Source organism: Phaethon lepturus, unplaced genomic scaffold (assembly GCF_000687285.1).
Source record: "Phaethon lepturus isolate BGI_N335 unplaced genomic scaffold, ASM68728v1 scaffold51703, whole genome shotgun sequence".
Classification (NCBI taxonomy): domain Eukaryota; kingdom Metazoa; phylum Chordata; class Aves; order Phaethontiformes; family Phaethontidae; genus Phaethon; species Phaethon lepturus.
In genome coordinates this window covers 360-15,276 of record NW_010530813.1, presented here as the reverse complement: position 1 = coordinate 15,276, position 14,917 = coordinate 360, and the positions used below count along the sequence as shown (strand labels likewise).

At 37.4% G+C, this 14,917-nt stretch overlaps 1 protein-coding gene across 1 annotated transcript in view; it reads right to left on the bottom strand.

The window, feature by feature from the left end:
* Nucleotides 1-14,569, bottom strand: part of LOC104618706 (tudor domain-containing protein 1-like) — a gene marked incomplete at both ends in the record, with an annotated part of 27,926 nt that extends 13,357 nt beyond the window's left edge. The window contains 11 exon segments of the mRNA XM_010284367.1: nucleotides 23-271; nucleotides 1,693-1,863; nucleotides 3,298-3,405; nucleotides 4,605-4,781; nucleotides 5,121-5,204; nucleotides 6,728-6,776; nucleotides 10,900-10,960; nucleotides 12,164-12,269; nucleotides 12,675-12,822; nucleotides 13,021-13,091; nucleotides 14,445-14,569. Coding sequence (XP_010282669.1) covers nucleotides 23-271; nucleotides 1,693-1,863; nucleotides 3,298-3,405; nucleotides 4,605-4,781; nucleotides 5,121-5,204; nucleotides 6,728-6,776; nucleotides 10,900-10,960; nucleotides 12,164-12,269; nucleotides 12,675-12,822; nucleotides 13,021-13,091; nucleotides 14,445-14,569 — 1,349 coding nt within the window.
* Between the last annotated feature and the right edge of the window lie 348 nt (nucleotides 14,570-14,917).

Here is a 14,917-nt window from a genome sequence, read left to right as displayed (position 1 = left end):
AGCAGGATGTGCTCATACTCACCATTCGCTTGCTTAACATCACTCATTCCGATTGCTGGCAAGGCCATCCTCGATTCCTCAGCTGCACAGCCTTTCTCTATGAGATGGCTCGATATATTTATTACTGGAGTAACTGATGCATCTACAAGCTGCACCACAGATCTGTAACTCTCTTTATCCACTACTTTTACTGTGAACACTTTATCTTTCACCAGTTGGTTCATAAACGAAATAGCTTTTGAGGTCCAGGCTCCTAATGGTGGCTTTACACCTGAAAAGTCACAGAGTATGGAAAGGTTCTGAGGTCAGTCCAAATCTCAACAATATGTGGAAAGGTACAACACTGTTTAAAACAATAGATTAAGCAGCAGATATACCAAGTAACTTGCCCCCACTCCTCAGCTTGTAATAAGACTCCAAACCCAATTATTTAGAGTCTGAACTTTTGCAGCACTTGGATTTCATAAAAATCTGACAAAGATCATGTACAACTAGTCTATTATGCAAAGAAGCGTAAATTCAGGTTTAATACTTCCTTAGTATGAATGTCTATAAGAAGTGTCAGTCTTTGGGTCTCATGAATACAACCTATAGTTTTGAACAATACTAACCTCTCTCAGCCAATATACCTGCTACTATAAGCTTCTTCCTCCTTAACCATATACTCTTTAAGCTACTAAATTTATTACTAAAATGCAAGTTATAACCAGAACTTTATAGTAACAGATTGGCAAAGTCGCCTTCCAGGAAGATGTATTTTATGCAGCAGTAATTCTTGACTTTAATCAGAAAGCATCTTATCTGATCACTTTTTTTGTGTCCATGTTACATTTAAGACCTTTCTTAGGCTTAGAACACTCATTATCAGCTATTGGCATCACAGTTTGCCCCAGAAAGAAAGATTACTTTACGTCACATTCCATATGCATCGGTTCGATCTCTACATACAAGGGAAGCATTGCTTCATGTTTTCTCCAAAGAAAGAAGCTAGAATGCTGCTCTAACTTTACCAAAATTTGGAAAGTCAGGTTAAATATCAGGTATTGTAAAGGAAGGATAGACATCAAGTATTCTAAAGGAAGGGTACTGAAGCAAAGGGGTGGACTGTCTTGCATAGTGATGGGACCAAACAGAGAAAATAAACCATTTCCAACAGCAGGTTAAACAAGTATGTAAAAAAAAAAAGGCAAATTATTATCCTGGCTTGAGACAGAAGGATGAATTAGGAAGCATCAATGTCCTTTATAATTTGACAGATTTCACAAACCTACGGAGTCTACCAGTCATTTCACTACATTTGCCTCAGGGGAAGGGTACAGATACAGTTCTGAATTTCAAGACATAAAAGGAAATTTTACATTCCCCTGCAGTGTTAGAACCACAATAGACTTAAGAATTCCAGAAATCCAGTAGGTGACTGAATTTTGCTTCGAACAAAAGCACATGCAAAATCTAACAGACAGGTTAATATAATACAGCTTTCCAAATGTACAACTGCAGGTCACCAGGTACATTAGAAAAGATTTGTCACATTTTGTAGCTATGCCACAACAATTAAGAATTCTGGAAATAACGCCTACTGTCACCTCCATCCTTCCCAGTCTTTCAGAGGATACTACAGGTCTGATCATTATCTGACACCACTTATTTTGCATTTATCCAATTTGAAATGGCTTATCATTTATTTCATACCTGCCAAGGTACATCTTATGGCCTGAGCTGGCAAGTCCATTAATCTTGGAATCATACGACGGAGTCTAGTCAGCGCAAGAACTTCAAAATTACCATAATCTATATAGCCCACCAAAACAGTATCCTCAGAAACATACGCTATAACAGCAGCACGATACCAAAGATTGTCTTCTGGAAAGGAAGATACAGATGTTCATTGGACTTGCTTTTAACTTCTGAGAACAGCAGGATTTTTTTGGGCAGACCAATATAAAAATACAAAGTTAATCTCAACATAAAACAGCAGCATTACAGTTCACACAAACCTTCGCAAACCCCTTATGGACACAACATATACCACTCCTTGTATGAGTTGAGTGTTGCAAACTCATTCTTTCTGTAGAGAACACGCCCCTCACAAATACATATTGCTACAAAAATTTGACTACATTATGTGGATATAGTGCTTAAGCTCAATATATTTAAACAAACAGCAAACAGTATCTCAGCTGACCACAATGACATGCAATTCAAAGGCCACACAACAGATCTAATAATTTAAGTATTTTAATTCAATTAAAATATTTGAGAAATAGAAATACAAGCTTACTCAAGTTTATCAAGACATCTGAGGTACTTTCCCTAGATAGGCACCTGAAATCAGTGTCCATTCAAATGCCAAGACAGCTTATTGGCAGTACTAGCTTTTTGTGAATGTGCAAAAAAGTATTTATTTCAGCTTATCTGTTCAGTCCCACAGCTAATTTATTCAAAGTAGCAAAGCCAAAGGAAATAGAAAGAAATAAATAACCAGGAATGTTTATCAATCACATAAAGAAATTATAGCATCAACATTTCTAACCAGAAAAAGGAATAAGAACAGCAGTGTGTGGAGGTTTTTTTTCCCTTGTTAAAAGCTGGATGAAAAGGAGAATGATCTGTGAGGAAAAGCTTCATCTTCATGCATTCTTCTTTGCACTCAGGCAAACAGGACTTCAGATTCTAACAAATAAAAGGTATTTCTTTCATATAGACTTACCAGCTCCTAGCACAAAACACTGCTTTACGCAGAACACTGGCCTATGTTTAGGCAAGATTCAATTTTATCATGAGACTTGTAGAAACTTGACATCAGTGGTAACTGTCAAGTGTAAACTAAGTTATGAACATACAATTCAGGACTACCAGATCTTGGCTAAATATTTTCAGAAGTCATCTATCAGAGCAGCATCATCACATACAATCCCATTTCTTCTGTTCCTTTTTTGGGGTCTAAAATTTCAAGTCTATCTTTATTTCCAGCCACAGGAAATAGTGCTCACCAACATATGTAAAAAAAAAAAATTCTTCATGGTCTCTTAGAAAGCTCCTTTATAAAAAAAAATGAACCCAGTGTTAAGAGTTTGTTCAATGAAGACACCATTTTATGGTCTTTTTTTAAAGCTAGTACTGCACAGATGTCATCATTTGCTATTAGTATTTTTTTTAAATCACTACTAAATGCCATCCACAGCTAAAGCCAGACACAAACTCTACATAAAACATTTCTAAACATAATTAAAAATGTGTTTATTTTTTGTAATAAAGTGACATAAATTAAAAGCCTTATTTTCACTCCATTTTTACCTGTGAACTGGGCACAGCACACATTTCCAGCAGCAGGACGGAAAGCTGGACTACTGGGAAATTTGTCACAATGTTCATTAAGAGACATTTGAAGCTCAGCAAGTTGACCTGATGTTAAAATATATAGGTATTGGAACATTCACTGTCTTGTGATTATTACAGAAGTATGCAAATCTTAAATTCAAAGCCTGGAAGAACAACTTGTAGTACAATGGGGATTATTTCACACAATGTTTAACATGGTACCAAAATAGCTATGAGACTAAAACTCTTCAATCAACAAGATTGAAACTAGTCCTCACGTGAGTCTGAGGAATCGCAGTGGTAAAGAGAACAGGCAGGGTAAACCAGTCACAGACTTTTTCAACACAGGAAAAAAACTGAAGCCAGTAGGAATTGAAACCTAGCTAGTGGAGGCATGCCAGAAAGAAACCAAGGAAGACAGCTCTCCAAACAACAGGCAGACCACAAGCACCACTCCTTTCTGAAGGACATGCTATGCTATGAGTCTACCCAGAATTCAAAGGCTGCACAAGTACACAAGAGAGAAATCCACTGCAGGAGATATACCAGATCACATCCATCTGCAAAAGCCCTTTTAGCTGAAAATAAAAAAAACACTGGCTCAGACAGTGCCAGGAGAACACATCCCACAAACTTACTCAGCTCTTATTTTCCCCAGACATCCATTTGTGGGCATGGTGGGAGGTGCACTAGAAGTCCCTGCAGCCTACTGTGGCCCACTATAGTGTTACTTACGGTATTATGTTTTACTGCATCAGAAGACACCAAAGCAGGGTTTGGGCACTATTATCTGGCCTTCTCAGACATTGTCCCCATACTACGTAACAAGTAAGTTCAGTCCACGCACCCAGCCTATAAGGAAACACTTCCCTCCAGTGGTAAAGCAACATAATAGGAATAAACAAAGTAATTAGAAACTTACATACATTTCTGAATTGCCTGAGCAACCATATTTAACATTAAATATTTGTGATACAAATTGACTTCAGATTGCTAAAATCCATGCCACACCATCTTTCTACTTTGCACTACTCTGACTACAAATTACCACCTTACAGGTTAGTAGGAGATATTAATAGCTAACACTGCCAAAAACATCCTTCACAACACCATGGCTCTTAAGTGACTGAGGCATGGTCTAATGCTACAGGGAATCACCATTTTAGGTCAAACTACAAGAATAGCAACAGTTCCCTCCAGCTACTCTCTACTGGAGAAGAGTAGTAGAAAGAGAAAAATGCCATACTGGGTATCTGACACCCCGTTTTCAACATGTCACTTACGGGCACCGTGTATCTGCTGACAGAAGAAGTTTTCTGGATTTTGAACGCAGGAAACCACACCAGAAAATGCGTCTCCGACACATACAGAGACACACTCCACAACTGAATTAGCACACTGAAGAAATTCTTCATCTTCAGGTATTTTCTCCTTAGTTCCCTTAGAATGGTTTTCTGACACTGTACATTTTAAAAAAAAAAAAGTTGCTGATCAAAAGCTAGATGACTTTGAAGCAGTTTATTCTTTTTGCTGACTCTTTGGACTTTGAAGGCTCCTGTCATATTATCCATGAAATTAATGCTCACATAAGCATCATTAAACAAGTACTTTTAAGAAGCGTATGTGCTACTGTCACTAGTGAACTGAAGGAAGCTCCACTAGCCAATGTTTCCAAGTATGAAGCAATGCTAGCAAACAGCTAGACTATTTACTACATTCATAATATCATGCAACATGGGAGGACCTAAAATTCCAAGTTTTTTCCATCTCTTACCAAGAGGTTTGATTAGCTTTCTTACCTCTTGGAGAGGTTGCTCCTTTGACATTACTTCCTGGAGTTAAATCAGACTTCATTTCTAAAGGCACTTTATCTAGGCAGTCTCCTAAAATACAGACATAAGAAAAAGTTATTTACCACACAAGATAGTCACCACTTAAGTTTCATTTCAGAACCATCTTCTGAGCCTGACCTATATCCCTACACAAGGTGAGCATGTTCTACTTATTTGTTGAGCACTTAATATGCTTAGAATGCAAAATACAAGTAGTTTCAGAGTAACTCAACTACTTGAATTTTCTCAAGACACTTACAGCTCCAAGACCATTTGACTAAATAAAATGAGTAAAGCAATCAACATTTACTCATAGTCACAAAAGACTGTTGGCTGAAAAACTGATTACAGCTTTTCACACTAGGATTCACAACTTACCTCCATATTTACAACTCAGAGTATGCTATGACTTACCAAGATTTACAAAGAAATCTTGAGTTTCTTAGCTATTACGTATTCCATGTCTGATGCACGAAGTGGTACTCCAAGCTTTCAATATCATTATTTTCAACTGAAAACCTGAATACAGGTATTAAAGTTGCACGTAAAGTCATGGAATAGATGCATGCAACATTTCATGAATGCAGCGAGATTTTTGTGATTTTCTTTCCAAGAGGTTGGCAAGTTTATTGCTTTGTCATTAGTGTACTGTAAAGCAACCAAGCGTGAAATATGCCTAGCACAATCCTAAATAAGTTGAATTTACATATGACTAAGGCCAACCATCATTTTGTAGACTGCAGGGACTATGGCATGGAGATAAGCTTCCTTGCACATCAGGAATTTTAGCAAGCTAAGAGGATCAACCACCATTTCCTTCAAAGTTTCTGCAGGCTGCAGATCAATGAAAAGAATATGCTCTTAGCACTCTTATCGTTCTTGCTCTGCAGATGGAAAAAAACCCAAACAAAATAGCCCTCCAAATAATGACAACAGGCACACCTTTTCTGTATTGATCCACAGTCAAAGCCACCCCCTCAGCTCAACTGAAAAAATATCAATTCAGACTCCTCAGAGGTCAGGTGCTCTGCTTGTCTCTATCCACTGAGGGTTGCTAAGTTAGAAACATAAACAGGCTTAGAATTCCCCAGCCAGATCAATGATATCCAGTGGCTGCACTTTCTTTGGGATACTTGTTCAGCGAGCACGTACAAAATGTAACAAAAACTGGTAAAATCTTTAGTGGAACTAGAAACTTATACCATCATTTTTAAAAAGTTAAAAGGAACAACATGGTCCCAAATTTGCATGCCTCTTAAAACAGAAAAACAAACAAGATAATCCAGGAAGCGATTAATTTATTACAATCCTACTGGAAAAGCAGCCTTACTAAAATTTAAGGTTATTAAGTGTAACAAGATATTTCAGGTACAGACATTTTAAAATGACTTCTATATGGAAAGGTGACATAAAAATAATTAAAAAAAAAAATCAAGGGGCAGGTTAGGAGCAGAACAAAAGAAAAAACTCTCCTCTTTTACAGGATTGGACAGGTGTAGGGGCAGGTAAAGTGAACATGAAAGACTTACCAATTGTGTTGGTTTTTTTTCCCCTCCATGCTACCAACTACTTACCAAAATCTGGAAAAACAACGTCTACAGCAAAACTCAACATCATTTCCTCCTGCAGTATGTCAACAACAGTTACTGAACAGTGCTTTCCCATGAGCTGGGAAGAAAAGCTGGTGATGCCTTCAGTCCATCCTTTTTCTTTTGGTTCATAATTAGCAAAGGAACACTTAATGGCCTGGAAAGAATTACAATTAGAACAAGAAGGGGATAGAAGGGATACATTGCCATGTAGAAAAAGTGACTAAATAATTAAGGCCCTCAAAAATATCACCTTGCATGTAAAAGTTAAAGCTGCTGTTGGAATTTGAAGCACTATCAATTCAACTAACTTCTTTACAAGAGAGTTAAGAATTGGGAAATTAAGTTCAAACTGTAAACTACATTTCCTCTGATTCTCCCACTATTTATGCTGTCTTATATCAGGCATGGCTGTATCACACATCACATCTGACCACAGGTGCATGTCCTAACTTGCCTCATTTACACCAACCTTCAAACATCTCCCAAAATCTTTCATGGACCCAGCAGGGAGTCATGTGAACAAGCTATGAAAGACTGTTCCACTAGCTAGTAGTCATAGTTGTCACTGCTTGAAAGAATGCTTCTCTATTATTCTTTGTGCATAGTTAAACATACTAGTTTAACTCACAGATTAAAGTTAGACCATCTATTTTGTAATGGAAGACATTCATATAGTATGGTAATGAACCCAAACCAACAGCTGTCTTTACTGCAAATAAAGTTTGCCCAACCTACAAGCAATTTTTCACTACTGCATGAGAACAGGTAAGAATATGCTGACAGAATGCTTCCCCTGCTGTCCTCTAGCACATAAGGGACATGCAGACCTAAGCACCCTGCAGGCTCTTTTTATCAGCTCAGAATCCAAGAATTCTGAGTAGGAAGAAAAAAAGCCAGGCGGCCTTCCTCACTCCTATGGAATAACTAGGGAACGCTTCAGAAGGTGAACCTCAGTATAGTACAGCAGTTTTTATGCATCACTTTCACTGAACACAAAATACGGTGGTAATGACAGCTACACTGAGACATGAGGTACACTCATTTCAGAGCTATTAATTTAAAACACCTCAGCTACCATTAGGAAAATAGAACTCACACATGGAGGAAACAACAGTTCAATGTCTTTGTGCAGAGCTTTAATCCAGGAGAGTGGAATATTTTCTTCATTTCCATAATCTATATAGAATACTTGTGCTTTCTTTTGCAATATATCCACATCTTTTACCAGTGCTCTATTCCAGGTCTGTGTAGGAATAAACAATAATTTAGTAAGAACACAACATACTTTCCTTTACTTGATCAGGTTTTTTTACCAAAGGCACTGACCAATTCTGAAGTGACTCACATGAACACAACATACTGTAGTGTTGACTGTTGTGAAGATAAAATTCTACTCCTATGGATACTGGCTACCGTACAGTAAATCAAGAATATGCTAACAGTGGAGAAGAAAAGTGGGAAAAAATACAGAAAAGGGGTGGGAAGGGAAACAGGAACTAGATGTGGCTATAGAAATGCAACCAGAAAAGTCAGGTAAGAAATGAAGTAAGAATAACTTTCTTAAATAAGCAGAGTCATATTCCAAACTGTTCTAACCACAGCAGTTTAAATTTGCTAAGACCACCCACAGCCCTCAAGGAACGGTAGGAGAAACAGCGCCTACAGGGCTTGAGTACATAAAACACATAGAAGTAAACTTTTTAGAGGGGGAAAAAAATTCAGTACCTTAAATTTGAGTTCCAGATGTTATAAAGTTAGTTACTACCACAATTCCACCACAATAAACTGATCGCTAATTAGCAGCCTTCACTGGTAGAGACATAAAAGCAAAACATGCAAAACATGATAAGCTCAACATAGAATGGTTATTTTATGGACAATCACACATTACCTGATCCAAAGAACATCTTGCAACACAGACTTCCCCTTTGATGGCAATATATTGCTCTTGAATAACTGTGTTAGCGTAACAGTCTTGCAGTTTCACAGAAAGTTTACTGATCTGGTCTAAAACTTCTGGGGAACTCATCTGTATATAAAATTCACTTGGACTCTTGAACTCTGTTACTGTACCCTAAAGGGAAAAGCCATAGTTGACAGAAATTATGGAATAACAACCTACAGTGTATTACTCAGGACCAGTGTTCATTTCAATAAATGCATTTCAACCTACACCCGACTTTTTTCTTTTGTTTTGAATCTAGCAGTAATTAACCGCAGGGAACAAAACCAGTGATGTTCACCTTCACAGAAATAATCTTCCTCACTTACTCCCACTGCCCCTGCTTGCATTTACTGATCTTTATAAAAATAAAGGAATTTTACAAGTGAGCAAAATGAGACAAAGAGCTGAGGTGACACACAGCTATATATGCTTAACAAAGTGTCAAATGAAACCTAACAAAGCATCACAGAATTCTTCCAAAATAAAAGTACCTGTACTTCCATAGCTTTTTTGATCCCTAGAGTCTGGAGATCTGAAAGCATTATTTTCTTGATGTGCTCTTCTGTCTTGAGGGAATCCACAGAAGTTGAATTACCCTATTTAAAACAGCTACAAGTTATGTTTAAACTGGAGTTGTTCAGCTGTAGCACCTTGTAGTAACAAACGAAAAAAAGAACTTTTTATCATTTCAAGAAGCATGTAAAAAAGTACTTTTGTTGACTTTTAATAAGACGTCTTAGACTTTGTAATACTCTTGAAAGTAACTTAACATTATCAGAACAGACAATGAAAAACAAGTGTTGAAGTCTCACACATTCACCTCTTCCTTTCACACCTGCTTTACAAGACAACTCAGCTGTATTTCCTGCTTGTGATGCTCTCTTAAATAAGAGGAATTGAATTTCACCTGCTTCCTCGTAGCCTTAACACCGCAGAGCAGATTATAGCTACTGCTCTAACTGCAGGCACCCATTTTTTTTAAAAAAGTCTAAACACTTACTGTTACCTACAATCTGTGTCTGTGACATCCTAAAAACATTAGAAACAATCTCATTTGCATCGTTAGGAAAAACCTGTTTTACATTTGGACCAACATACTGCAGACAATGCACGATGACTGAGATTACTGTAACAAATGCCAAATTAACTTGTTTACTTGCAACAAAGATAGTTCTAGAACATTTTCCATAGAAACACATCTCACAGTACAATAGCAAAAATACATTAAAGACTGTTCAATATGCAATGTAAGTTCTCTTTCTTCCGCAGAACTTGCTTGAGATTCAGATGAACCAGGGAAAAAAAAAAACCTTCTGTTATTTCAAAATAAATTTGCTACAAATTGTTTATTTATATCAAGAGGCCATACAATATGAAAGTGCCTCACTATCAGTTGATCAGTTTTACTAGAACACAATCACGAGTACACACAACAGAAAGTTATCAGGATGAACTAAGAGAAGTCTCATGACCCAAAATGAAGCTTCCTTTCTAAATTCAATTTAAGAAGCTAAACAGACGAATGAGCTACTTTAATGAAGTGTATCACAAAGGAGTTTTCTTGTGCAGTGCAAACATAAGGCTAGTTGCAGGTATGCACATTTACTCGCTTTCATAAATATCCCAAGAAACCATGAAGACAGCAAAATGATCTCCTGCGGAATAGTTCATAGGAAGGCTACAGGAAATGTTTGGCTGAAAGTAAGATCAAAAGAGGCTTCAAAACATTACAAAGGAGAACTGTGTCACATTTAATTCCTGCTACAGGAAAGATACAAAAGGTTATCTGCTTCTGTTACTACACAATACTACAGTAAATGTATTTCTCAAATAATTTACAAGGCTTCAAGCATCAGTTCTACATCTATACAGAAAACAAGATGACACTAGAATTTTTCCCCAAATTGGACAAGCTACATTGGTTTCCTTCCTAAAATATTTCTCTAGCAACATTATACGTCTTGATTTTTAATAATTTCACAAGTGTTTTTTTCAAACAAAAAACAAGTTGTCTGCTAGCGTTGCTAAAGGCTCTAGAAGGAACACATTTTTGAATGCTTCTCCCGGTAATTTTTGATTTGAAGCACTGATCTTTGTGGAGTAGATCATAACATTTGGAATTTGTTCCTTTCCTGTACAGGTTAAATTAAGCATATTGCAACTGGCTCACAGCAGATCCGTTCAAGACGGAATACAATATTCACTATACCTTAAGATAAACTCCCTTCTCAGTTTTAGCAGGTAACTCGCCTCCATTGTTATGACTTACACTGTAATCAAAAAGACACACGTGAATTTTGAAGAACCAAAAGACAGACAAGTAGCATTCATAACATCTACTTGCAAATAAAACAAAAAGGCTGTGTTCATAGTATGCGGTTTTTGTCAACCCTTACTGCTCCTCCAAGAAAAATGTAGAATGCTAAATTTGTTAGTTCCCTGTCATGCAACACTTTGTGTGTTTTTCCTGATGCTATCAACAAAAACTACATTAATTTTGATTAAAACTGAGAATGTTGTTGTAGAGTTCTGCTAACACTGTAATGCCAAGCAAACCTTAAGACCTATAAAATTGCAAAAAAGAAATGTTGCTATTTCAGTTGACTACATAATAGCCAGAAAACGTATATGCCAGATTGTCCCCGTGTCCCCCCATTCAGTCACAGTAGCAAAACTTGTGGGAAAAAAAATAAATGTATCTTGTAAACTTCAATTATGGAGACCTGGTTGCAGATTCACTGAACTGCAATCACCACTCCTTGCTAGATATTGTCAGCTTAAATGCATGGATCACTCCCCTAAAATGTTCCAAAACCAGCTAGCCAATTTATACTGTGTCATAATCTAACAGCGCTTACCTTAATTCAAACAGATTAGGGAGTGATCTCTTGAGCATCTAAACTAGCACGTCAAGAAGTGCTAATGAGCAGCTAGAGAATGGCCTGGCTGAGACAATTTTTCTAATTGCAGGTGTACTCAAAGATAAAATATCCATGAAGTTCACTGAGGTTACAGTTAGATTCAAAGGGTGCCTCTTCAGAGTTTGTTAAATGCAATCCATTAACCATGGAACTGCCGAAAAGCAGGGTCTCATTTCTCCTCCCTTCCCTACGTCATCCCATGGAACTGCCGAAAAGCAGGGTTTCATTTCTCCTCCCTTCCCTAAGTCATCAACAGCAACAACAAAGTCATGTGATAAACTGGTATTCTTACTGCGTGCTCACAGAGTGCTGATGCAAATAAATAATGCTTTTGCTTTAAGTCACACTACAGAACACCTGAAGAACTCCAACAATATCTTTCAAGTCACCCTTCTAAAGCAGCAGAGCTGAGCTTTCTGACAAGTATGAGATAATGCAGCACTAGCCTAAGAATAAGCAACATATTTTACTGTAATAGTGCCTTTACATGGTTAAGTTGTATTGGGAAAGACATCCTTAATGATGATCTGTTGTAACTTTTAACAAACTTACTTCTGTTTAATTGGCTCACATACAACACTATGTAATGGCCAATCTTTCTTCTGACAATCTGCAGAACAGTAGTAGATTTGCTTGCATTGTGAACATCTGAGAGATCCTGGGGGAAAAAAAAAAGTCAGAAACATCTATATCAGAAGAGACAACAGCTGCTAAGATAAAGACTCCATGTATTATTAAATAACTACAAGACAGTTCCACTACAGTTCTAAGCACAGAGAAATAAGTATTTGTATTCGCATATAGCCATCAGACATTACTGCCCCAGATGTCCCAAATTCCTTCTATATTTAAGAAGGAGAAAAAAAAAAACCCAACACATTTTCCTTAAGGACATGCTCTCTTCTGTTTATCAGTTCCAGCTATGTTCTGAATAGCCACTATACTTGCATCTGAGAGATAACACACATACAGCTGTTTTAAGACATTTCCAAGCAAACCTTACGATCTAGTTTCACTGATAAATGTACTATGCACCACAGATTACAGGACAATAGCTGCTTACCAAACAGACCACAATGATGGCAAGTCCTCATTTGAGGGGGTGGTATTAATGAACTAAAGAGACTCTTATCATAGCCAATAGAGAAAACATTTTCAGAGGAATATTGCAATTTCTTTGGCTTCTCATGACTCAAATCAGAATGCGACACCTGTGGAAGAAAAATTTAAGGCGATTCTTACCAGAAAAACAGTACCCATTAGGGTAGAAATACTCTAATGTACCAAAATGTGACAACAAAAAGAGTCAAAATTTCAAAGTTCTAGAAAGAGCAAAATATACGCTGATCATTTCTTCCATCTAGAAATGGTCTGAGTATTTGGGGCAATTATAAAGTGCAATAACTCACAGTATTTCCCTGATCAGCTGCAGCTGTCAACAGCAAGTTCCCTCTAACAGTTATGCCTTCCATGGAACTTCCTAGAAACAGAAGTATTTGCAAAGGGATCTGATTAACAATCCTAATGCATGCCTGTGTTATGGAGTATTTGCAGGAAGACACAAGGCTTATATCTACTGCCACTATTCTGCTAGCACATTGGAGCAAATGGAGATGCAAGGACCATGACACACACTGGAAGTCACTTGTTATCACTCTGGTACTACATTTATTCAAACCTACCATCAGTGGTATTATTAAAGCAATAGTTTCACTGCTCTGTGCTTATTGTTCAGTGGAGGTCTTACTGTCCTCCACCCATAAATTTGTTTTAAAGTTGTTCATCAGGAACAAAAACCATTTACATAATTTACAACATCCATAGGGCAGAAATTCCAAATTGGCAATTATACAGTAGCTGAAACAGTACAAATTTCTTTGAATACTGTTGAACATGTGGTCTATGTTAAGTTTATACTTATGCACAGTTTCATCACATTAACAAGTATTCAGTACTCTGAAACAAGAGATTTTGATTTTCCAATGAGTGCCTTATAAGCCTTGTGGTCTTTCCAGTAAGATTATCAAACAACTCTCACAAGACAAACATTCAGCTCAGTCTGCATACCAATATACTAGGAACTATGTTTTTATAAGTGTTCAACTTATTTACCTACAAAAATTTCTTTCAGTTGTAGACCACACTTGCTATTCTGAGCTTATTCTGGTCTGGCAGGCCTATTAGCCCACGTTCTCCACGGCGCCAACATAAAGGTTACATGGCTTTTTTTCCCCCACCTGGAAGCAAGTTAATAATGTAAACTTTACCTAAATTAAAATTCTTGCTTAATACGAAATCAAATTTCATCAACTCTGGACCCAAGATGGCTGCATACCAAGCTGTCTCAGATCTCCCAGAATCAAGTCTTTTCTCCTCCCCGTTTAGTGTAAAAGAGAACATGGATCAGACAGTACTGCAGCACTGATGAAGGCAAGAAACATTGCTGAAGGAACTCCAACTCCCACTGCACGTATCTGCACCAAATTCCCCAGTACTCCAATTATCCTGTTTTTTTTCAATTATCTAAGACATTCCAGCCCACACAAGTTTGGATAATTAGGAGTTAGCTGTATTTATAAACCATACTCATACTGATGTTTATCAATAATCAAGCATATACACAGTTACAGAAGAACAAAGTCAAGATACCTTTATCAAGCTTTGGACAAAGTCTCTCGTTTTTTTGCACTTGTGCTGCAGTTAAACTTTCTGTACTGTTTCCACACTTGGCAAAATATATCTTGTACTGTTTGGTCACAAAATACTGATTTTTTGTTAGCTATTTCAGACATTCAGCCTCGAAACTGAGAGTTTTTCAACAGGAAGTTGGCACTTGTGATTCTGCTGCTTTCATCTCAAACCACAACTTTATTACCTTTGTTCTTTATATGAAGCGGTTCCACCATCATGTAGATGTTCACATCAGAGTATGACAAAAGGTAGCGATAGGCCAGGTAGCTACAAAAGCATAGATTTAAAGATTAATTCAAATTACTTATTAAAATATTTTAAAGTCATGTTATGAAGCTATATTTAAGCACCGATTTTGGAAGACAAATTCTCTACTGTCCCTTTAATTTGTGCAGTAAAAATACTTTCTGCATTAAAGACCCAAACAACGAACACCCCAAATTAAAAATAAATGACAAGAAGTCCTTCATGAGAGGAGAGCACCGAGGAGGCGGGGTGGCTGTTGCAACCCTGCTGGGCTCACGAGGGATCCATCTCTCCTGAGGAGACCTCACTCCAGTTCAGGTGTGTCGCCCCTCCAGTGGAGCGGAAGCCGCACTCATCGGCGAAGGCCCA